The 20,979-nt window shown below is 33.7% G+C and overlaps 9 protein-coding genes and 1 non-coding gene across 10 annotated transcripts; 7 read left to right on the top strand and 3 right to left on the bottom strand.

Moving 5' to 3' along the window:
* Positions 1 to 543: 543 nt before the first annotated feature.
* On the bottom strand, positions 544 to 3,368 carry clec-218 (C-type lectin domain-containing protein). Its single transcript, NM_072746.7, has 7 exons — positions 3,284 to 3,368; positions 2,656 to 2,986; positions 2,513 to 2,611; positions 2,381 to 2,465; positions 1,751 to 1,871; positions 1,306 to 1,500; positions 544 to 903 (listed from the first exon to the last, which is right to left on the bottom strand). Exons 1-7 carry the CDS (start codon positions 3,330 to 3,332, stop codon positions 614 to 616), a joined length of 1,170 nt encoding a protein of 389 aa, NP_505147.3. The 5' UTR covers positions 3,333 to 3,368; the 3' UTR covers positions 544 to 613.
* A 1,475-nt stretch (positions 3,369 to 4,843) lies between these two features.
* W02D7.8 (Membrane protein US9) lies at positions 4,844 to 6,190 on the top strand. The gene is made up of 2 exons (NM_072745.5): positions 4,844 to 5,126; positions 6,018 to 6,190. The coding sequence occupies exons 1-2, from the start codon at positions 4,850 to 4,852 to the stop codon at positions 6,146 to 6,148; spliced, it is 408 nt and encodes a 135-aa protein (NP_505146.2). The 5' UTR covers positions 4,844 to 4,849; the 3' UTR covers positions 6,149 to 6,190.
* Positions 5,096 to 5,116, bottom strand: 21ur-15011. The gene has a single exon (NR_069069.1).
* A 608-nt stretch (positions 6,191 to 6,798) lies between the features above and the next one.
* On the top strand, positions 6,799 to 8,531 carry W02D7.11 (uncharacterized protein). The gene is made up of 2 exons (NM_171490.4): positions 6,799 to 6,899; positions 8,231 to 8,531. The coding sequence occupies exons 1-2, from the start codon at positions 6,841 to 6,843 to the stop codon at positions 8,421 to 8,423; spliced, it is 252 nt and encodes an 83-aa protein (NP_741575.1). The 5' UTR covers positions 6,799 to 6,840; the 3' UTR covers positions 8,424 to 8,531.
* Positions 8,532 to 8,729: 198 nt separating this feature from the next.
* Positions 8,730 to 9,820, top strand: sel-9 (Suppressor/enhancer of lin-12 protein 9). Its single transcript, NM_001383355.2, has 4 exons — positions 8,730 to 8,918; positions 8,968 to 9,172; positions 9,394 to 9,501; positions 9,546 to 9,820. The coding sequence occupies exons 1-4, from the start codon at positions 8,745 to 8,747 to the stop codon at positions 9,668 to 9,670; spliced, it is 612 nt and encodes a 203-aa protein (NP_001370673.1). The 5' UTR covers positions 8,730 to 8,744; the 3' UTR covers positions 9,671 to 9,820.
* Positions 9,803 to 11,557, top strand: W02D7.6 (C2H2-type domain-containing protein). The gene is made up of 5 exons (NM_072743.7): positions 9,803 to 10,294; positions 10,426 to 10,647; positions 10,696 to 10,982; positions 11,213 to 11,311; positions 11,360 to 11,557. Exons 1-5 carry the CDS (start codon positions 10,013 to 10,015, stop codon positions 11,436 to 11,438), a joined length of 969 nt encoding a protein of 322 aa, NP_505144.2. The 5' UTR covers positions 9,803 to 10,012; the 3' UTR covers positions 11,439 to 11,557.
* Positions 11,558 to 12,065: 508 nt separating this feature from the next.
* On the top strand, positions 12,066 to 13,610 carry W02D7.5 (aralkylamine N-acetyltransferase). Its single transcript, NM_072742.5, has 6 exons — positions 12,066 to 12,199; positions 12,259 to 12,463; positions 12,512 to 12,584; positions 12,987 to 13,074; positions 13,162 to 13,239; positions 13,357 to 13,610. Exons 1-6 carry the CDS (start codon positions 12,077 to 12,079, stop codon positions 13,486 to 13,488), a joined length of 699 nt encoding a protein of 232 aa, NP_505143.2. The 5' UTR covers positions 12,066 to 12,076; the 3' UTR covers positions 13,489 to 13,610.
* A 95-nt stretch (positions 13,611 to 13,705) lies between these two features.
* On the top strand, positions 13,706 to 14,752 carry W02D7.4 (aralkylamine N-acetyltransferase). Its single transcript, NM_072741.2, has 6 exons — positions 13,706 to 13,910; positions 13,956 to 14,160; positions 14,205 to 14,277; positions 14,321 to 14,408; positions 14,455 to 14,532; positions 14,577 to 14,752. The coding sequence occupies exons 1-6, from the start codon at positions 13,788 to 13,790 to the stop codon at positions 14,706 to 14,708; spliced, it is 699 nt and encodes a 232-aa protein (NP_505142.1). The 5' UTR covers positions 13,706 to 13,787; the 3' UTR covers positions 14,709 to 14,752.
* Positions 14,753 to 15,343: 591 nt separating this feature from the next.
* On the top strand, positions 15,344 to 17,556 carry smex-1 (LITAF domain-containing protein). Its single transcript, NM_072740.3, has 3 exons — positions 15,344 to 16,566; positions 16,697 to 16,821; positions 17,297 to 17,556. Exons 1-3 carry the CDS (start codon positions 16,430 to 16,432, stop codon positions 17,464 to 17,466), a joined length of 432 nt encoding a protein of 143 aa, NP_505141.1. The 5' UTR covers positions 15,344 to 16,429; the 3' UTR covers positions 17,467 to 17,556.
* A 237-nt stretch (positions 17,557 to 17,793) lies between these two features.
* srg-33 (Serpentine receptor class gamma-33) lies at positions 17,794 to 19,246 on the bottom strand (the record flags this gene model as incomplete). Its single annotated transcript, NM_072739.1, has 6 exons — positions 17,794 to 17,919; positions 17,971 to 18,105; positions 18,149 to 18,337; positions 18,393 to 18,530; positions 18,823 to 19,056; positions 19,103 to 19,246. The coding sequence occupies 6 exons, from the start codon at positions 19,244 to 19,246 to the stop codon at positions 17,794 to 17,796; spliced, it is 966 nt and encodes a 321-aa protein (NP_505140.1).
* Between the last annotated feature and the right edge of the window lie 1,733 nt (positions 19,247 to 20,979).

Below are 20,979 nucleotides of genomic sequence, written 5' to 3'. Positions count from 1 at the left end.
CTTAAGATTGTCAAAAAGTAGATAATAAAGAAGTAATAAACAACCTTGAGACATGCGTCAAAATATATTTTACAAAAAATTCAGCAGCTCAGATCTGTTGGCGAAACAAACAAAGGATTCCTCAGAGTCAACCTCGCCACCTGGAACCGCCTAGCAAAGCAAATCCCGGAAAAATTAAATCGCTCTATGTTTGCTTCCCGGTTAAATTCTTTCCCCCTTAATATTCTCATTCCCCCAACTTGATCTCTCAAACTAGTAATGGTTTATGGGATCATTTTATCATCCACCAATTCTTCCCTGTGATTATTTGTATATGCTTTCCCCTTATATGTTTTGCCTTGAAGACGTGAATGAATGATATATATAACCTCTATCATGTTCCAACTTAAGATTCCACAGAAAAAATTATCCGTTTAAAATAAAAACAACTCTTTTTGGAGACTCATACCCTTCTCCTCAGTGGGATTACCGCGCTTTTGCCAACATTGGGACTATCACAAATTGCAGTGAATACGGAATTTCAAACTTTGCAATATGTTAAAACATAAAATACACTTTTTATAAACTTATTTGTATTCGGTTAATGTTAACAAATAAATGCAACAGGGGCTACTTATGGGCAATAATTCTCAGTATCACATGCAGGAACCTCACACATCAAAGGACTAACATCATTAAAGCAGTTTTCATTGTCCCATTTGAGATCTTCAGAGTCAAGTGTTCCTATGTTTCTAACACACTGTTGAGTTGTAGAAGGTACATTATCGAGTGGGTAAAGTGGAGTTGAAACGGGAATTAATGGAATACCAATGGCTTGTTCCCAGAAGTATCCACCATTTACATAGTGTAATCCTATATGGTATTTGAATGGCTTTGGTTGAGAAGAAAGAGCTTCGAAGTATTCTGAAAGTTTATTTGTTCAAGGTTTTTTCAAGGTTAGGAACTGATTATTGAAATCCAAATTGGTTGTAGGTTGATTTGCCAACGTAAAATGTTTATTTCGATGAATTTTAACACAATTAAAGCTATTTTGACAGTTATCATTTTTGCTGGGTCTGTTTTTTTTTGGAAAAAAATTACAACTTCCTGGTTGAAAGGCGTATTGAAAAAAATGGACAAATAAACCATCCAGTACAGTAATTTTTGACAGAAAAAAAAAATCTCTTGACAACCCCACACATTATTGCTTCAAATTTTCACACGCTTGATGCTAGGTTTTCAAAGAGCATGGTAGAGAAGAAAACATGATAATATTCCCGCTGGGATGAGGGAGAAACTAAAATAAAAGAAATATCTCAAACTCACTCTCGTTAAACAAATGCTTCTCATCAGTATACTCGGTAGCCAGGTAACCCTGTTTGTGTAAGTTCTGACAGAAGAATTTCGCTTTTGTCCAGCTTAATTGTTCAATACTAAACTGTACACATGTTCCATATTTGTGAGTTGTTTCATTGTTTGAAGTGATAAAATGATGATATTTACGAGGACAGAAGCAGTTCGCTGAAAATTTAAAAAAATTTTAAATTGAAGATTTCTTGCCAAAAGTGGAATTTTACAAATAAACATCAAAAAACGCTTTTCACCATATCTAAAGGGCTACCACACGTAATTCGCATTGAAGGTAGAGGGAGATAGACTTAACTATAAGTTAACTTTGCCGTGAAGGGGAAAAGAGCGGTTTTAATCTTATATTGACCTTTTTGAGTTGTTTCAATGCAGAAAATATATTAAATTATCTATAACGTCTTACCACTGCATAACGCTTTTTGAACTTCCTCCGAAACATAATCATCGTTGATATTGAATCCATTTCCTTCACTTGCCAACTCCTTGAGCCATTTCAGTTTTGAAACATGTTGATGGTCTGTGTTCTGTAACACGAATTGAACAAAATTGGTTAACTTGAACAAATTTCAAGTTTTTCCCAAAACACGACGCCTTTTTATTTTTGGCCAAAAAAGTTTCATGTATCGAAAATCAAATTTAAGCGGCTCTCTGACTTGGAAAAAAAAATAAATTTTCATTTGAATCCAAAATATATCAATTGATTCCCCGGTCATTTTACTAGATTTTTTGAGAAAAGCTTCCAATCCTAGATGGTCATAATTTTCCCTGAAAGTTCATTGATGATCATAATCTTATACCGTCTATTTTTAGAATATTGGTATTCAGAGAAATGCGTCAGAGTACCCCAAGGGGTTTACGGTGCCATAAATACTTCTCTCGTTTTTACTAAATAATTTCTGGTACTACCTGTTTTTCGTTTTTTTTTCCGCGCGACACTGTTCAAAAAATACATACGTTTTTATATTTTAAAGAGATAATGCTAAATTTGTTTCTTAGTGATTAACAACATTCCTGTCATTAATCTGAAACTCACTGATATATCAGCAACTGTGATTATTTTCACGCCATCAGCTTTTAATTGATCTCCAAATTGTGCAATAGTTGGTTCATCATAATCCCTAAAATTTAAAATTCATTTTTAAATAGTTTTCTGTGCTTAACTTACACATAATCTCCGGCGTAGATAATAATAACAGTTTGTGTGTTATTTCTTGGTGCATTTATATCTTTGTAGTTCATCATATTTTTCACGAGTTTCAAAGATCTTAATATTCAACATAATTTCCCGAGTTCAAAATTCTAACTTACGATTGAAGATTTGAATCATAAGAAGTACTTGGCTTCAATGCATATATCATACTTGTCAACTCATCTGTCGACTTGAAATCGCTTAAATTTGCGTGAACAGTTGGAGAATCACTGTACGTAAGAACTGAGACACGGGCACCTCTTTTATCAGGATAATTGCTTCCTACTCTTATTTGTGTGAAACCAAAAACCGAATTCACATTAGAAGCCACCTCGAGAAGTCCAACTGATCCCATTTTTGCAGAATTATCTATTAGAAGATAGACATCCAACCAGATATTGTTCAAGATACATTGGCATTCTTTTTCTGTATTCGGTTCTGCGCATCTAACTGAAATTAAATTGAATTCATTTCAATTAAGTGATAAAAAGTGAAATTCTACAATATTATGGGCCGTAAGAAACAACTGTCTGGCAAAAACAGAGCAACTTATTTAAACCTAATAAAATAAGTTGCCCAGTTGATGACAGAAAATTGCCATTACCGGGAAGTTTCTAGGTAAGCTTTTCAACAGCAAACTGTTTCCACAGAAATTCCAAGACTATTTATTTGACTCAAACCAAATCTAAAAAAAATGCGAACAAATTTAAAACCAATATAAAACGGGAATCTCTTTTGTTAGCTCACCTGCACAAAATGCTAGAAACAAAATGGTAGCGACAGGGAAGAAGCGCATTTTGGAGTGAAACAGTTTGGTCTCGACGCTTTTTATATCATTATCATTATTATATCGCTGATAAACGTGTCAGCAGCTTATCTGCTGATCTTTTGATTAAACTCTTAGGAGCAAAGTTTTTGAGGCGCAAAACTCATTTAATTTTGTTATCTATTGAAATATATTGAACATCGAGTTCAAAGTTTTTTTTTTAATTTAGGAAAATTGTGTTGTCATCAGGCTCAGTAGACACAGAGTGTCATCAGATGATAAACTTGTAACGTGAAGTATTTTGTAGTGTAGATTGCGTAGAAAATCTTTGTGACCATAGATTTTCTGTGAACCCTTCTTACAGAACGCTTTACGTGAGAACACTTTGCTTACTTCTTACTTCAACACTGTTTTGAGTCTCTTTCACGAATGTTAGTTTTTACCTTTGTAGCCCATTAAAAATATGAAAGCTTGGAATTTTTCATTAAACCGTCCGTGTTTTAAATTTTTGGTTACAAAGATACACTCGATAAAAATATTAATGAACTACAAGTATTGGCTTGCCTGAAGCAGCTCCCTATAAATATTTATAGAACATTGACAATTGTGTTTGTAATTTAAACACTTCCCCTACCACATTTTTTAATGATTATTAGTGAGTATCACAATTTCTACGATTTTGACCATTCTTCACACATTACCACGTTTGTATCATTAACCACATGTTTCCATTTTCCTGATAATACCTGTGTCTTCTTCTTTTTCAAAGGGTTAATGTGAACGTGCATGTGACACTTTTTCAGAAAAAATGAAAAATGAAATTAGTTTTGGGTCGGAGGAGCAGAGAAATGAGCTCAGCCGCCCTTATCAGTCTAATTTTCCAGTCGAGACCAGTTCTAGCCATTCATTTTGTCATCTAATGTTCAAGTGCAACTTGCATTCCATAAAAATGTAGTAGTGTGTGCAAAACTTATTTTACAATTTTGTTACTTGTCAGATATATTTTTTTCATCTGTTACAGTAGTATAATGATTCAAATTTGAAAAAAAAAAGATAATTATGTTTGCATATATTTGAAAAAAATAAAGGAATTCTCTTATTAACATTTTTTTAATCTTAAATTTATGGTTTTATTTTTCCAAAAATTATTCGACAAAATTGAATAGCTGACTTTTCTGTTACAACATTTTGATAAAGTTTTTCTTGAAAATCTATAGTCATCACGTCTCCGAGAGAGCGTAATAAATAAATAAATAAATAAATAAATCTCAGCAACATTCTGGCAAACTTTTCTAGCTTGCATACTATCTCTGGCTATGGTCTGGAACATTCCTGGATATTTTGAGTAAAATAATAGTATGAGTTTTAGTTACCCAATACTTTTGTGTGTTTCTCCGTTTACGAAATTATTTACGAATGATCACATAACGATACGTATGATATGGAACATTACTAGTTTATATATTCATTTATTTCATATTGATTGTTGATACTTTTACATCATTTAAAAATAATTGTATCGCAGAACTTCAAATTGATATTTTCAGATGAATCCATCAACTTCTAGTTCAGTCGAAATACCAAAACCAATAAGTTCTCCAAGAAGAACTCTACCAGAAGCTCCTCCAAGTTATTATGATTTTCCACCGAGTTATACATCAAATGGAGAAACCTTTACTGATGAATTACCAGCATATTGTCCAACAGAATTCCCTGGCACAAGGCAATGTGCTCGAGATGGAAGCCGATCAATGTCAGGTGTTCATAATCAACGTGTATTTACAGTACTTCCACGTCAATCATACGCTATCCGAATGCAGAGATGTACGTTTTTCTTCATAATATCAAATAAGAAACAGGGTTTAATTTTTAATTTTTCAACTTCTTATCTTTAGAATTTAATAGGTCACATACATTTTTAAGTGTTTGGAGAAACTGCGGCCCCCGTCGAAAATATTATCAGGTGGTAGATTAATTTTTGAAAGTTTGTTCTTTGAAAGCTGGAGAATTTGAGTTTTTGGAAGTGATGTCTTGAATTTTTTGAAATTTTACAATATAAAGGAATTGAAAGAAAAATAAGTAATTTTACTTCAAGACTTCAAAACGAGGCATACTACAGTTTGGAAGCTTAAAAATTTCGAATAAGAAACAGGGTTTATTTAAAAAAAAATAATATTAAAAAAATGTAACTGCAAAACTCAACTCAAACCTCCTAAAATTTCTGTCTCAAATTTGTTCAATGTGTTTCTACTACTCTCGGAGCTTCAAAAGTGGATTCTCCCAAATTTATGATTGTCATCAAGAGTAGTACGATCTTGGGATAGTTTCTTACAATCTCTTTTAATTTTTTGATGAAAAGTATTTTGATTGGAATGAACGGAAAATTTTCAGAATTCATCTTAATATTTGAAAAAGTTCTATGAATTCATTTTTTCAGAAAACTGACAGATTAATTATTTTGATGTTCTAGGAATTTTTGTTTCTTCAATTAATTATTTGAAGAAAATATTAAGGTTTTAATTAAATTTTAGAAATTCAAAACCCCACGTTGAAACCGAGATAAATCCCAAAAAAGTATAGTCGATTATAACAATCTACCTGCGAAAAACTGAACGGGGGAAAACCTAATTTTTTTTAAATAAAAAAGAGTTCTAGTGATTGTCGATTTTTGAAACACTATCACAGATTACTAAAAATTCAAAAAATTAATTTCAGCACGACGAGTTTCTCCGTCTACTGGCCATCTTCGTCGACGACTCAACAAAGTATTCGGGCTCGCCTTTATTCTGATGCTTGGGACAGTTATTCTAATACTTGCAGTTTTGATGACAATATCACTAGTTTGATAATTTATTGTGAAAATAAATTGATTTTATTCAAAACCAACTAAAAATTTTCAAAAAAGTTAATAGTTCAACAACGACAAGGTGTGTAAATAGAGGGTGTTGGTCAAAAAATTATGATAAAAATATGTTATTTGTTACTATTTTGGCACATGTGACACGTGCAAACATATTTGTTTTGAGGAATGAAAGTTTCAGCTCAATTTCAAATTCACGAGGTATAAACATATTACAGTTATCTAAGCGAGCACTGTTATAAAAGAGACTGTAAATAGTTGTATTTTTTAAACTCTTTTGTCGTTTTGTGAACCACTGAAACAAAATTTTGCATTTTTCCAAGAGTTTTTATTGCATTCCTTTTAACACACACAGTTTTTTTTAATTGTTCATAAAAACTGGTTTTTTGTCCAGTGATTTGAAGATCGTTTTTTTATTTGACATCTTTCAAGGTGGCCTTTGCCTGCCTGCATGCCTACCTCCAATGAATACCGCCAAAGAACTTGTAACAATATTATTGAATTGGTAAAACGAAAAAATAGCGGTAGGTAGGCGCGTAGGCTGACAAAACTGAGACCAGATAACATTTTCGATATTCATTCCCTAATTCTCAATTATTTAATGGAAATTGTGTTTTCGTTTAAAAATTTGCTCATTTTCAGTTTCGCCCGGAACCAACACTTTTCTAAAAAAAAACAATGCACAACTCCAAGGAAGACCTCGACAGATTTTATTCCAATTCAAGGAGAACATCTAGGTATAGTATTTTCGTAAAATTTTGACACATGAGTTCAAAGGCACACACTGTTTTTCTGGTTGGGTCTCACCATGATCTCAGCTCCGGTAGCCCAAACAAGCTTCAAAGTTCAAAAAATCGTTCATTTAATATAGAAAATACAAGTTTTTGCGAACAGACGATGTTTTAATTTCCTTTTTCTGAAAGTAGTCCGAGATTTTGTAATCTAATATTTAGACTACCTTCTCGGCGTTTGCCGCCAGCTTCCTACCCAAGGCTTCGCAACTTCTTACCCAAGCCTTGCCCAAAAAATAAAAACATTTATAAGGAATTGCCAAGACTTGGGTAAACCTTGGGCAAGAGTTGGGCGCCGCCACAAAAATGAAAAAAGTCGTGGACTAGTCTGCCTCGTCGTCTCGAGGCGTCGCCCAAGTCTTACCGAAGTCTTACCCAAGTTTTGCCTATTTCTTACCCAATTTATACCTGTGTGTTGAACTTTGATCGCATTTCCCGTTGTGCCGAAGTCTTACCTGCTGAGCCATGATGGTCGCGCAAAAAGATGCACACTAGTAATAATATATCGTACTCATATTCTGATAGATATTTTTGAGGAAGTATCAGACATATCGGATTGATACGGTATTCTCACATACCTTATTTCATTTGTTTTCAAGTGTGCTCCCTAATGATTCTAAGTACAGAATTTACAGAATTACTGTAATTCATGTTTGTTTCTTGTCTTTCAATTTTATAAAAGTTTACATTTCAAAGAAACAGTTCGGTCTTAGAAAAATTCAAAATTTGATGCATTGGCATGACTGACTATTATTTGACTATTGGACTGACTAGGAGAGGAATCATCCTGAAGATAACTTTTATTTTTATTTTTAGATAAATTATACGGTTTATTAGACAAAATGGGAATAAAGAGCAAACTTTGTTCGTACATTTTTTTAAACAATGTTAGCCATCAGAGAAAAATATTGAGAATTTGCATTTGAAGGGACAAGTTTTCTTGTGAATTTTTTAATTACATCGAAATTCCTCTATTTTAAATACAAATTACTCAAAAGACGAAATGTCGATTTACGCTAAACATTGCGCGTGCGGGATTTCGGAATCTTGTGCGTTCTTTACGTCTGCAAACTTGGGTAAGAAGTTGGCAAGACTTGGCTAAGACTTGGGCAAGACTCGGGCGAGGGAGTTTACACTAGAATTGTTGAAGTTGGGTAAGACTTGGGCATACGCTGGGTTAGAAGTTGGCAAGAGTTTGGTAAGAAGCAGAAAAGGCCCAAACTTGGGGAAGAAGCTGCCGGGAATTGCCGAGTTCAAAGTATAACGAAAAATTTCAGTATAACTGTACCGCCACATGGAATAATCCCCGCTGTTTACAACATCGAAACTGGTTATGATCAGAATGTTCCGCAAGAGACCACAGGAGTTCAGAAAACTGTCAAACTCATTTTTGTATTGGTAATTCTGACTGTTCTTCTCGTCGGTTTCGTCTTCGCTATTCTTTCTGTGACACGATTAACAAAAAAATAATGTATTTATTTTAACTGATTAATGTATATACTTTTTTAATAAAATTTGAATTGTATTTAAATGAACAATTGCAAAATATATTTTAAAATAAATCAATGTGATTCGAAACTCCTATTTGAACACCCGCTTAAAAGAGGAACAACGATACACCGTTATTCCACACCGCGCCTTGTTTAGCGTTTGCCAATACTCTCATTTTTGTGACGTGTCTCTGTGAATTTTTTTGTTTCTCACTTAAAATGTACATCTTTTCTATTTTTTAAAAATAGTTTTTTTGTCGCAAAGTGATATAGTTTAATATTTTAGGTAAAAACTAACAAAATGAATTCGCTGACATGGATTCTGGCAGTTTTGTTCGTCACACCGGCCGCTTCATACTTCATTCACGTTGATGCCAATGAGGAGCAATGCTTTTTCGATCGATTAACGTCAGGAACCAAAATGGGTCTGATGTTCGAAGTTGCTGAAGGAGGATTCCTCGATATTGATGTTAAGGTATAGCTCTTCGGCTCTAAAATTTTCACCTAATTTCAACTAAATATAGATTACCGGACCAGACAATAAAGAAATCTATAAAGGAGAACGTGAATCATCAGGAAAGTTCACTTTTGCTGCCCATATGGATGGAGTCTACACTTATTGTTTCGGAAACAAGATGAGCACGATGACGCCGAAAGCTGTAATGTTCACCGTCGAAATCACTGAGCCACATCAGCAAGCACCAGGAGCAGCCGCTAATCAAGATGCTGGTGAGTGAATCGGCGTTTTTTAAATCTTACGCCAGTTTGGCCAGTAGTTTTATAAATTATCGTGACAGATCAGACTTAAATTTTTAAAAAATAATTATTAAACAAACTTATCCAAGTACCACTGAAATACTAAAACATTTAACACGATTCAAATTTTGATAAACATGTTCTAAAACATTTTTAAACTGTCGGTTTTCAATAATTATAAAATTCGCTTTCAGCCGATAATGCCAAGCTTGAAGAAATGGTTCGTGAGCTATCCTCTGCTTTGATGTCAGTGAAACACGAGCAAGAATACATGGAAGTTAGAGAGCGTGTTCACAGAAATAGTGAGTTTTTTCAAATGAATTCTTCTAAATTATCAATTTTTCAGTCAATGAAAACACGAACTCTCGCGTCGTTATGTGGGCCGCTTTCGAGGCTTTCGTATTGGTTGGAATGACTGTTGGACAGATTTTCTACTTGAAACGATTCTTCGAAGTACGGACAATGGTTTAAACTTCGCATCCTGTCAACTACGTGTCTTTTTTCGCAATCCATCATATTTTTGCCCTTTATTTATTTCTTCTTGTTAATTGCTGGTTTCTGGTTTTCAAAATGAGTGATTTTATGTAGAATTTGAGTATTAAATTATGAATTGTAAATTTTAATATTGTTATATATAGGATTTGAGTTCTTTTTTCTAGGAAACATCGTTCAGTTGTCATCTGCCTCATATTTTGCAAATGGAGGCACCACGTTTTGCTCGTTCAGTAGAGCGCACTTTCGACCTTCTCTCCCTGCCTCCCGTCTACATCGATTTTTTCAATCGAATGTTTTCATACTCCCGAACTGCGGAATATGGAGTATCTAATCAAATGCCCAATTTGTGAATACTCTTCTAAAAAATCTGCCAACGTTATTCGTCATCTCGAAAGCAAGCACAAAGCGAACTCCACTCATATCGATGAATTCAGACGACGGTTGGCATCAAGCAGAGCTCACGAACTTCGTGGAATCAGAGCCTGGACATGTGGTTTGTGCGGAACAACTATTCCATCAAAGTTGGGACTTGAAAGACACATCTATCGACGTCATCGGATGGAATATGCAACGCGAGAAGGGAAATCTTTACTTATGAGGGTAAATGTTTTGGAAAATATTTTTCTATTTGTTAAAAATCCAAGAAAACACGAAATTCTTGAAACATTATCTCGAAGAGTTGTAGAGTTGAGCCTAATAGTAAATTGGGTATCACAACTTATATATTTCAGAAAGCCTATGCAGAACAACCAATTGAAGAGTCTCTAGTACTACCGCAAGCAACAACAGCTCGTCCGAACATGCGAAGAACGACTGGATGTGTTGCGTGCCCAGTAGAATACTGTCAATATTTGTTTCAAACCCGAGCAAATTTAGCCGAACATTTCACAGAGCACCATTACCTTGGGAGCCAGCTGGAAAAGCATTCATTTGCATCAGAGGCAGAATTCCAGGTGATTTTAACTTTCAGAAAGAAAAAACATCGAAAAGTGTTATTCCAGACTTGGCTACAAGAAAAAGACGAACAAACATGCACAGCGTGGAAGAAACGATCGAGTCGAGATATTGGCGGTCGAATTGTTATGTATCGTTTATGCAGACACGAGGGATTATTCAAGTCATCCGGAACAACAAGTACTAATGGAAAACCCTGTCCAGCTTTTTTAAATGTCCTAACTAACGAACTTACGGGAAAAGTTGACGTGATTGGATATTATGAGCACTTTGGTCACCACAAAGATCATCGTTACCGATTTTTGAATGACCAAGAAACTGCCATTATTTTCGAGTATGTCGTTGAGTATTATAGTAATGGCAATTACCATGGTAACACAAAATTCTGAGAATGTGTATTATCAAGTAAATTGATACAAACGCTACAGTAGTCATTCTAAGAGTTACTGTAGTTTTCGCTACGAGATATTTTGCGCGTCAAATTTGTTGCGCAATACGTATTTTCAGAATTTTGTGCTTCCTTAATATATCTTCAACACAGTTGTTCAAAATTTGTATTTTCAGACTCGCGGATGCTGGCTACTCTAACCCCGAAATTGTCAAAGAATGCATGAAGTACGGTGAAACTAGTCGCTTGAGCTTCCTTTCATGTCAAGATCTGAGGTGAGAAAACTTTTTCTTATTTTAAAAATAAATTTGAAATGTTTACAGCTATTTAATAAAAAGAAGAAAGAAGTTACGCGAATATGAAGAAAATTGGAGAAGTGTCCACCATGACCATACTTATTAAGATTGTTGTTTTATTTTTCTGTTATTTTCGATTTTTGTTAATTTCTTTGATTTGAGATGAACCGTTATGTACAGTAGACATTTTAATTTTTAGCTTTTAAAATTTCATGAACTATGAACCAGAAAAAAGTTGAAATCTACGTTCCTACAATTATGCCAATAGAACCTTTACAGAAGTGCAAAAATATGTTAATCCTGCGCGGCAAATGTCATATTGGACTCCTGGGAAGATACTGTTGTGTTGCTACCTTTGACACGTGCATATTTCTACTTATGTTTCTTAAGAAGAATTCTTGGAAAATCCTGTTGTTTCGAATTTGTTTTTGCACCTGTCGACAGGTCTTTAAAAGTGTTCAAAACTGATTTAAGAAACATTGCCATTTTCCTGTATTTCAGATTCAATATTCAAATAATTTGACAAAAATCGAAAAAAATAACATATTGTTTGTTAATGTCAACCACAAATCATTTGCATGCACCAGAAAAGGGGTTATCATTAATGATTTAAGAATGATAATAAGAAAACAAATAGGTGTAGTGATGATATTTTGTTTCGCCGGTTGTTTGATTCCACTATTACTCGTTTTTTCCTTCATTGGCAGTTTGGCATTTAATTTTTAGTTATTGGTTCAGATAAATATGCAGCTGTCCAAATTCTTCCAAAAACCACAGCTTCTGTTCCGAGTTGCTCAGCCGAAGGACAAGGAGAACATCCTGAAGTTCTTGGATGCTCATTTCGCGAAAGAGGAACCATGTGCTAGAGTTAGTTAATCGATTTTTATTTACCAGATTCAAAACACAGTAAATCTTTGTTTTTTCAGGCGCTCAAACTTTCCCCTGAAACATCTCGTGGAATCTTTACAACTACTGTAACTCGTTGCCTCAATTTCCCATTTTCTACCGTAGTTCTTCAAGAAAATGACGAGATTGCAGCGTGCCTTTTAGCTTCTGTATGGAATCGAACAGACCCAATTGATAGTGCAGATTTCAATAGTTCGGGAATGCCGGAAAATTTGAAACTTTTTGGTATCAGCTCTGTTTTAAAACACAAATTTGATTAATTAGTATTTTCAGTCCAATTCATCAACTCCGCCCACTCAAACTTTTGGAAAATTGCTCCGCCAAACGTTAATTCCATTATTCATAGGTACATATTACGAAAGCACTAAATTCTCAGGATTCGTATTGCGCAACATACTTGACGCGCAAGATATCTCGTAGCGAAAACTACAGTAACTCTTTAAATTGCTACTGTAGCGGTTTTCTCGACTTAAGGGCTTGGTCTTCAAAATTAATTAAAATCATTTATTTATCGATAGAACACTAAAATTAAGCAAAAAATGAGAAAATAACACGAAAAACGAATAAAAATGGAACTTCGCTGTAAATTTACAACAGCGCCACAGTAGACATTCTACGAGTTACTGTAGCTTTCACTACGAGATATTCTGCGCGTCAAATGTGTTGCGTAATACGCATTTTCAAAACGCGGTGTTTCCATAATACGATTGATGTTTCATTTGTTAATAAATATTTGTTTTTATTTCAGAGAAATCGGAAGTGTCGCCCCACAGTTCACAAGAAAAGGAATTGCAACAAGGATGGTAACTACAAATATGACTAAAACTAATTTGAAAGTAAGTTTTAAGAAAAGATGTGAAAATAAAAGTGTCAAACCGGAAAAAATTGTTGTATGCCGAATAAAATGAAATATAATATTTCAGAAATATAATATTGGTGGAGTTCTCTCGGAAACATCGTCTCTCGCAAATCAGATAGTTCTCCAAAAAGCTGGATTCAAGGTGATTTTATGAAGAAGAACAAAGAAATTAGGATTTCAAAATAGATTTTAACAAATTCTAAATTTTGAATATTGGAGCAAATATCTGTCATCAACCCAAAACTATTTGCATTTTCAGTGTCTCAAAGAGCTACCCTACTCTGCAATAGTTGATTCAAAAGGCAATCGTGTACTTCGACCGGATGATGGAACAACTTCTCTTTGTCTCAATTTCAAGCCAATTGAAGAATACGAAAACCTACCAGAATGAACAATAGATCTATTAAATTGTGATGTAATAATTATTAAAATTGAAATTGTATTTCATCCTCTCTAATTGTATTTAAAAATGTAAAAACTTAATTTTAACTGGAAAATAAACTTATCTTTATTTTGAACTGAAAACTCATCGGGTATCATGAAGAAATTCAAAAATATTAATTCTTGATTGACATTTAAAACTTGCGTGAACTGTCAAATAAAATGTCACTTTATGTTTCCAACACAACAAGCAATATTATCGATACCACTTCGTTCTTTTTGTTCTTTTGAACAACTCAATATAACAATATGATGTTATCCAAAGTTCTTCGAAATTCTCCACTTCTTTTCCGTGTCGCACAACCGAAGGATCATGAACGAATTATTAAGTTTCTGGATAAACATTTTGCAAAGGAGGAGCCATGTTCAAGAGTTTGTTCACAATTTTCTAGTTAATTATTCCGATCACTTGTTCAGGCGCTAAAAATCTCCCCAGAAATATCTCGTGGCGTTTTCACAGCTACCGTAACCCGCTGTCTCACTACACCTTTCTCAACAGTTGTCCTCCAAGAAAATGGTGATTTGGCTGCTTGTCTTTTGGCTTCTGTTTGGAATCGTACTGATCCACTTGAGAATGCTGATTTTGATGATACAGGTCTTCCGGAGAATTTCAAACTTTTTAGTGAGCCGTCGATCCAGATAATAAGTTTAATTTGTTGCTTTCAGTCCAATTTTTGAACAAGGCTCATTTGAACTTTTGGAAAATTGCTCCACCAAACGTCAATTCCATTATTCACAGGTATCCTCGGGACTTTTTTTAAAAATAAAATTGCTGTTTCCAGAGAAATTGGAAGCGTAGCTCCTCAGTTCACTCGACTTGGAATTGCTACCAAAATGGTTACTACTAACATGACAAAACGTAACTTGAAAGTATGTATGTTTCTTTAATGTTTGATAAATGGATTGATTAATTTAGAAATATAACATTGGTGGAGTTCTCTCGGAGACCACATCACTTGCCAATCAAATTGTTCTCGAAAAAGCTGGTTTTAAGGTAGGGAAAGTCACACTTTTCCAGAAATTAAAAGTAATTTATAGTGCCTCAAAGAGTTGCCATATTCGACAATTGTTGATTCAAAAGGAAATCAAGTTTTGAAGTTGGATGATGGTACAACTTCTCTTTGCCTGAACTTCAAACCAATTGAGGAGTACGAGAACTTGCCAGAATAAGAATTCAAATGAAAATAGACTTAATAAATGTTTAGGCACGTTTATTTTTTGGTGAAATACATAATACGATATTAAATGAGTGTCAATAGAATAGTAAGCTACATAACCGAATTTCCATCATATACTGAAATAAACACCTGCCAAAAATTAAATTGATTCTTATTTATCCTTCATAATGTTACTAGAAATCTTTTGTTCGAGCTCTGTGATATGATGTTTCCAAAAAACGAATTCCAGTATTCTTACAGTACTGCTCTTGGGGTAAACTCGTATAGTATTTAAGTGAGATATTTTTTAACTCCAAATACGAATATTTATTATTCACCATATATAAACATAACCATGTGTTACTAAACTTATAGTTGTTCTTTAAAAGTTCTTATTTACATTTCTGTATCCCAAAATAGGTCAAGATCTGGATCATCTCATAACTTGTTAGTACTACCACTTCACTCTCGATATGTACAATCTGTTCCCTTTCCTTTTCCGTAAATCCTGTCATCATATTTCCCGATTTTTTTTTCGAAAGTTTTCCTCATATTGCACACGCAACAGTGTCATCACATTCAGCACACCGTCAACAATAGAGGGATAGAGTTGTGATGAACAATATGAACAATATTCAGAGAGGGATTTTGGTTTGATCAGCCGCTTTCAATTCTCTCCGCTTCTACTAAATCCATACTATTCTCATGTTGGGAGTGCGAATTGGGGAAGTAGAGGGAGAAAAAAAGAGAAAGACACAAAAACGTTGTTCGAGTTTTGTGAAAGGCTAGGAGGATTAAGCCTGTTGGACTGGCTGTTTTTCAAATTCATGGTATACATTAGAATGAGTACATACTCATTCTAATTTGTGGGAATGTTTCGTTCTAAAACTAATCCGTTATCTTTTCTCTTGATTATACTCATGTTACAAATGTTTGTCAAAAGACCATGTCTTGCCCATTTAAATTCCTATTAGCATGTTAAAAAAAAGATCTTAGAGTTAAAATCTGCATAATCCCATCAATATAATACAGAATAACTGGCATCATAGGCATAGTACCTTTTGTAGATCTAAAGATGTCCCACGCTTTTTATGGATTTTCATTCCGACTATTTGGTTTTTTTTCATTTCCAATGCTCTAATGTGTTCTGCTAAAATTTTTCTGCGAGTATAAATTCCATATGTTTTGTTTTCTGAAAATTCAAATTAAATTATCAAAAAATATAGCAAAACAGCTTTGACAATACTTTCAATTCTCATAAAAACCTTTTAAATTGAGGAATAAAAGAACACACTCGGAAATAATATTTAAATTTCATATATTAGTAATTAATCACTTCAAATTTAATTTTCTAGTTCGGTTTAGATTTTATGTAAAACATATTTTCGGCAGTTTTTTATACGTCTATTATGCAATTATTTTTCATGTTGCACTTTTCAATAGAATTGAAATTCCCGTAGTTTTCCCTGTGAAAAACATTTAAAACGATGGGCACAAAAGCAGTGAAAATGGACGCTATAAACACATCCCATACAGCCATTTTCATTGTTATCACCGATTCGCTTCTCTTTTTCGTCTCTTTTCTTCGTCATATTCTTCCATCGCGTTCCCACCAATTTTCTTCGTTCTCAATCGACATCACATCGTGTCTCAACTCTTTCATTTTTTCCCAACAATAACTTGATGGTTCGTCCTACTTTCGTAAACATTAAGCTGCCACTTCGACCTTCATCGATGAGTCAAGAATCATCGACCACCAACGATTCGCCGGGGCCACCTGCCCAACCACAATCGGTTAGGTCGACATCAAAAGCCCCACTGCCAAAATATACATCAATTGATCTGGAAAATGAAATTCCAGAAATGTATAAGTAAGTTAGCAATAATTGTATTTCAAGATTTAAACAAAAACAAATCGTATTAAAGTAAGTCCAGTCAGTTGAGCAAACTCTGAAATCTTTGATCGAATTCAAATATTTTAATAATGAATAACTTTTTCAGTACTTCCCTTAATCCCGGTATTCACGATCCGGATATGACAATGTTTTTCAATAGAAATGCTCCACCATTTCACACAAACTATGCAAAACGACACAGCCCACCACCAAGTTATTCATCGAGATCCAGTGAGTTATTTTGATCGGAAATATTTTAAACACGTATTTATCAGGACACAAAGTGTGTACTACATAAATGAACATGAGTAAAAATAGTAGTAGGCAAACTTTTTCAAATAACTTTTTTGTACCTGAAAGATTGCGAATGTAACGAAGTCAATAAAACATCACTGAATAAACTAATAAAATGTGCAAAATTGGAAGGAATTCGAAGAAAATTGATTTATAGTCGCTGCCACAGAAACAAGCTGTTAAAGTTTATAATTTAAGTTGAATTAGCTTGTTTGTTGTAATATTGAATCCCCATGAGTTAAAGAAATTTTCAAGAAGTCTCTTTGAAAAGTGAATTCATTTGGAATCTAATGATGTAACCTACATAAAATACTTGAATTCAATTCAATTAACACAAAATTAATTTAGATAACTTTGTTAAACTAACTTTGTGAAATACTCCAAAAAAAAATTCGAAAATTTAATATTTCAGAACAGAGCAGCGTCTCCTCTTCAGCAACTCCCACTAAATCAGCAGTGTCTCGGCGAAACTATTTGGCCGGATGCTTCCTTTGTGTATTTTTCGCTGCGCCTATCATTTTCCTCGTAATTTTTTATATGATTCCACGAATTGTTGTCATTGATAGAACCGCGAGGTTCTGAAGAGTCTCATTTTTTCAATGTATAAATTGGGATAGAGATCGGGCAGAATTTCACAAAAATATTTAATAAATGGTACCTTACACTCATAATTTGATTTGACTGTGGAAAGACATGACAACAGAGCAAGCGAAAAAATGTAGGTCACACTAAACCAGCATACAGATCGCATCTCCAAATTTTTAAATTTCTAGAATAGAGCATCATCTCCTCAACAGCAACGCCGACTAAATCAGCCTTTCCATGTCGTGCAGAATTCAAGAATTCAACATGAATAGTTTAATTAGTAATGGTATTTTACAATTAAATTTATTCCAATAAACTTTAAAATTAAAATCGAACAGCGTCCTGTACTTGACTTCGCTTATTAACTGTTACAAAGCGGACAGAATTGGTTGCTGTAACGGCAACCTTCGCATATTTTGGAAAATACATTAGCATGAAACAACGGCGAGCCTGAAAATGATTTGTTGAAGTATGCAATTTCAATTGATACTTCTTGAGTACCTTTGTGCTGAAAGCAAGAAACATCCATGGATGAATCAATGTCAACCCATCACTGATATAAGGAAGAAGAGTCACTGCAATCTGAGACCAGATACCGAATTTGTTATTGTCATTTACCACAAGTCGATTCAGTGTCTAAAACATTCTTTGACTCTAATTATCTAAATTCTTAACCTACAGTGTTCACATCTGCCAGGAGTTGAACAATAAACAATGATCCACTCATGAAAAGAAGATTCCTCTCAGCGATTGAAATCTTATAAGTCATACATGTCAGTTTGTAGAATGAAGCGATGTTAATAATTGCCGTTGCAATAGTGATTGTTGCCATAAATGGTAGAAGCTGATTATAGAGAAACCCTCGGTCCTAAACTTTAAATTTATAGTCATTGCTAATAGTAAGTTTTTATTCTATAACTAACCACACTACTAGATGTACTGTAACAGTCCATAGTTTCGGTGTAAGCATAATAAGTCCAACTTGGTAGAATTGTATATGTAAACGGAACTGGCAAAACGATGACCAAAATTATTACGAACGGGAACGCACGATTCCATGCCTTAATATTAATATGTATTGATCCAATTATTTGTTAATGTCTTAATTGTAAAGTTTGTTCATTTAGAATGGAGAATATTTTTTGAAAAACTTGGAACAATTTGGATTTCAAATTAATCTCAAAATAAGTTTTTTTTAAGTCAAAGCATACAAATTTCTGCTTTTCAGAACGCAATTTTGCAACTCCTGTTTGAAAATACTTTAAAATGTCAGTATCAGAACAATCAACGTTTGTCATCCCCACTATTAAGATAGGCCAAATTCCTTTTTTGCTCGTAAGAGTGTGAAAATACCTTTTCATATGTAGCACTCCAAAAAATCATTGAAAATCGGTTTAATGAGGTTAGAAAAATGAGGAAAAATTGAGCATATGCCATGTAAAAATGAATGAAATAGAAGACATTTAATGGAAACCAGGATGGGTTGAGCACTGTGTGGGATTTGAATAAAAATGACATGAAGCAGTCTTTACACGTATTTTGTGGGATTCGAACTGTTATGAAAGAGTTAAAAAATGTTATGATGTTCTGCAATATTACTTTGATATTTCTTCGAATCATTTGTCTAACTTACAAAAACGAAGAATACAATGTAAAGCTGAATGAATGTTCTTGAAAAATCCTTGGAAAAACGAGACACCATTCGAACCGTCATAGCGTACAAAATCATTGATGGAATACTGTAGAGAAGAGTAGTTCCAAACTTTAGTGTGAACATTCTGAAAATGAGAAAAGCGTAAGTCTAGACAAAGTTATATAGACCAAAAAGCTCCCCGGAGATGAAAATGAATCAGAATGTTCTGATGTGTTCTGGACTGGATAAACAACTAAATTCATAAGTATGTTCCCAATATATTACGTGTTTCGTGGAACAATGTTTTTTGAGAAAATTTAGGTACGTTTGTTATTGGAAACTATTCGAAAAACAAAGATTTTTTAGTAATGAAAACTGAAAATCCAACCATTGTAGTCATTCATATACACTAATAAAACTGTATTTTTACTATAAAAATAATACAAAACCATGTATGCTCCTGTAAAAACTAATTGGTGGAATACTTCAATAGTGACTAATCAGCAGCTCTTGCTTGCCAGACATAAATAATTGAAGGGTTGAGTATTATCCATGTGAAGCTAATTGTCTTGAGTGGCATTAACGGTAAAAATAAAACAACTGGAGCATTAAGTTCTTATGAATAACTGTATTAATCCTATGAACTCCCGGACCCAGAATTTCGGAACAGGAAACTGCCTGAAGGGGTAGGTAAAATATTACAGTGGTCGCAATTATTTAAATCTCTAAACTGACAGAGTCGTTTTCAACCGAGCATGGTTCACATCATCAGGACTCAACATTTTCAGAACATAGAGCTTCGCAAGTGCCTGACCATGAAATTTAAAATTCATACAGAAATAAAAAGTAAAAAAATTGGTCAAGCCGGGAGTTACACAAAATGATATTTTGAAATTCGCGGGCTCATAATGCACGATACCCAAATTATCAAATTAGCATTTTCTTTAGATCTGCACAGAAACAGGCGTTTTAAATAGTCTCATGTCTAGAAGCTGAAATGCAAAATTTAAATTATCAGGGTTTGTAGCCAGTTTTAATAATTATCACTCTGCGCTTCAATTACATACGTTTTTTCTATAACAAAAAATCGAATGATGTTCAAAATGTCACAGAAAAGTGCAATTAGATCTTTTTCTATTTTTGTAGTCAAATTTTTGGATTCTATGAATGGAACACGATATGGTGTTTATTAACATTTCTGTATAATTTGTGATTTCAGAAATTAAAAATAAATTTTGTATTATTTAACAGTTATCATGAAACTGTATCCCAGAAATTCTAAAGCACTGTACAGTAGTAAGCACTGTGAAACATCGAACTATTACAATAATTGGCACTTTTAGTCACGTCTGAACAGCAAAATGGATAATTATGGGACTGAAATTAAACATTTACTTCCTATTTACAGATTGACTAAAAACGAGTAAAGTTCAGAAGATAAATGAGTCAAAATGGGCGTTTCGGTGATAATTGACAGACACATCGTAGCGCCGAAGCTTACAATTCCTTATTATTAACACTGAATTCAAACATTTTTTTTTTGCCTGAATATTGAACGGATTGAACGGAACAACTACGGGATTGTGGAAGATAATAAATTATGATTTTTTTCCTCCGACTTGCAAGCTGGAGAAACTGCAGAAATGGGATCTATGAAATAGTAAAAACTTCGAGTAGAGTGTTAGTTGAAGTTTTGCATAAATCCTAAAATTGGTTGGAGAAAGTAGAATTTCGGACTAAAACAGCACAATGCAATAAATCTTTTAAATTATTATTATTTCATAAACATGTGGAAATCGTCAATGAGTCAGTAATAAAATGCATCTGTTTTTTTAATAATTTTTCTTCAGCAATCTACATTAAAATCTACAGCAATC

This window comes from Caenorhabditis elegans, chromosome V (genome assembly GCF_000002985.6).
Source record: "Caenorhabditis elegans chromosome V".
Classification (NCBI taxonomy): domain Eukaryota; kingdom Metazoa; phylum Nematoda; class Chromadorea; order Rhabditida; family Rhabditidae; genus Caenorhabditis; species Caenorhabditis elegans.
Note: the sequence above shows the minus strand (reverse complement) of the source record. Positions and strands in the feature narration are given on the sequence as shown.

Bases quoted from the DNA above. Each gene is read 5' to 3' on its own strand.
- sel-9 (NM_001383355.2), top strand. From the start codon at position 8,745: ATGAATTCGCTGACATGGATTCTGGCAGTTTTGTTCGTCACACCGGCC. The intron at 9,173-9,393 runs GTGAGTGAATCG...ATTCGCTTTCAG, and splicing joins AGCCGCTAATCAAGATGCTG to CCGATAATGCCAAGCTTGAA. The intron at 9,502-9,545 runs GTGAGTTTTTTC...TCAATTTTTCAG, and splicing joins AGAGCGTGTTCACAGAAATA to TCAATGAAAACACGAACTCT.
- smex-1 (NM_072740.3), top strand. From the start codon at position 16,430: ATGAGTCAAGAATCATCGACCACCAACGATTCGCCGGGGCCACCTGCC. The intron at 16,567-16,696 runs GTAAGTTAGCAA...TAACTTTTTCAG, and splicing joins GAAATTCCAGAAATGTATAA to TACTTCCCTTAATCCCGGTA. The intron at 16,822-17,296 runs GTGAGTTATTTT...TTAATATTTCAG, and splicing joins AAGTTATTCATCGAGATCCA to AACAGAGCAGCGTCTCCTCT.
- W02D7.6 (NM_072743.7), top strand. From the start codon at position 10,013: ATGGAGTATCTAATCAAATGCCCAATTTGTGAATACTCTTCTAAAAAA. The intron at 10,983-11,212 runs GTATGTCGTTGA...TTGTATTTTCAG, and splicing joins GAAACTGCCATTATTTTCGA to ACTCGCGGATGCTGGCTACT. The intron at 11,312-11,359 runs GTGAGAAAACTT...AAATGTTTACAG, and splicing joins CTTTCATGTCAAGATCTGAG to CTATTTAATAAAAAGAAGAA.
- W02D7.5 (NM_072742.5), top strand. From the start codon at position 12,077: ATGCAGCTGTCCAAATTCTTCCAAAAACCACAGCTTCTGTTCCGAGTT. The intron at 12,200-12,258 runs GTTAGTTAATCG...TTGTTTTTTCAG, and splicing joins AAGAGGAACCATGTGCTAGA to GCGCTCAAACTTTCCCCTGA. The intron at 13,240-13,356 runs GTGATTTTATGA...TTGCATTTTCAG, and splicing joins TCCAAAAAGCTGGATTCAAG to TGTCTCAAAGAGCTACCCTA.
- clec-218 (NM_072746.7), bottom strand. From the start codon at position 3,332: ATGCGCTTCTTCCCTGTCGCTACCATTTTGTTTCTAGCATTTTGTGCA. The intron at 1,501-1,750 runs GTAAGACGTTAT...TTAAATTTTCAG, and splicing joins TCAAAAAGCGTTATGCAGTG to CGAACTGCTTCTGTCCTCGT. The intron at 904-1,305 runs GTGAGTTTGAGA...ATAAACTTTCAG, and splicing joins GAAGCATTTGTTTAACGAGA to AATACTTCGAAGCTCTTTCT.
- W02D7.4 (NM_072741.2), top strand. From the start codon at position 13,788: ATGATGTTATCCAAAGTTCTTCGAAATTCTCCACTTCTTTTCCGTGTC. The intron at 14,278-14,320 runs GTATCCTCGGGA...TGCTGTTTCCAG, and splicing joins GTCAATTCCATTATTCACAG to AGAAATTGGAAGCGTAGCTC. The intron at 14,409-14,454 runs GTATGTATGTTT...TGATTAATTTAG, and splicing joins TGACAAAACGTAACTTGAAA to AAATATAACATTGGTGGAGT.
- W02D7.8 (NM_072745.5), top strand. From the start codon at position 4,850: ATGAATCCATCAACTTCTAGTTCAGTCGAAATACCAAAACCAATAAGT. The intron at 5,127-6,017 runs GTACGTTTTTCT...AATTAATTTCAG, and splicing joins CGCTATCCGAATGCAGAGAT to CACGACGAGTTTCTCCGTCT.
- W02D7.11 (NM_171490.4), top strand. From the start codon at position 6,841: ATGCACAACTCCAAGGAAGACCTCGACAGATTTTATTCCAATTCAAGG. The intron at 6,900-8,230 runs GTATAGTATTTT...GAAAAATTTCAG, and splicing joins AATTCAAGGAGAACATCTAG to TATAACTGTACCGCCACATG.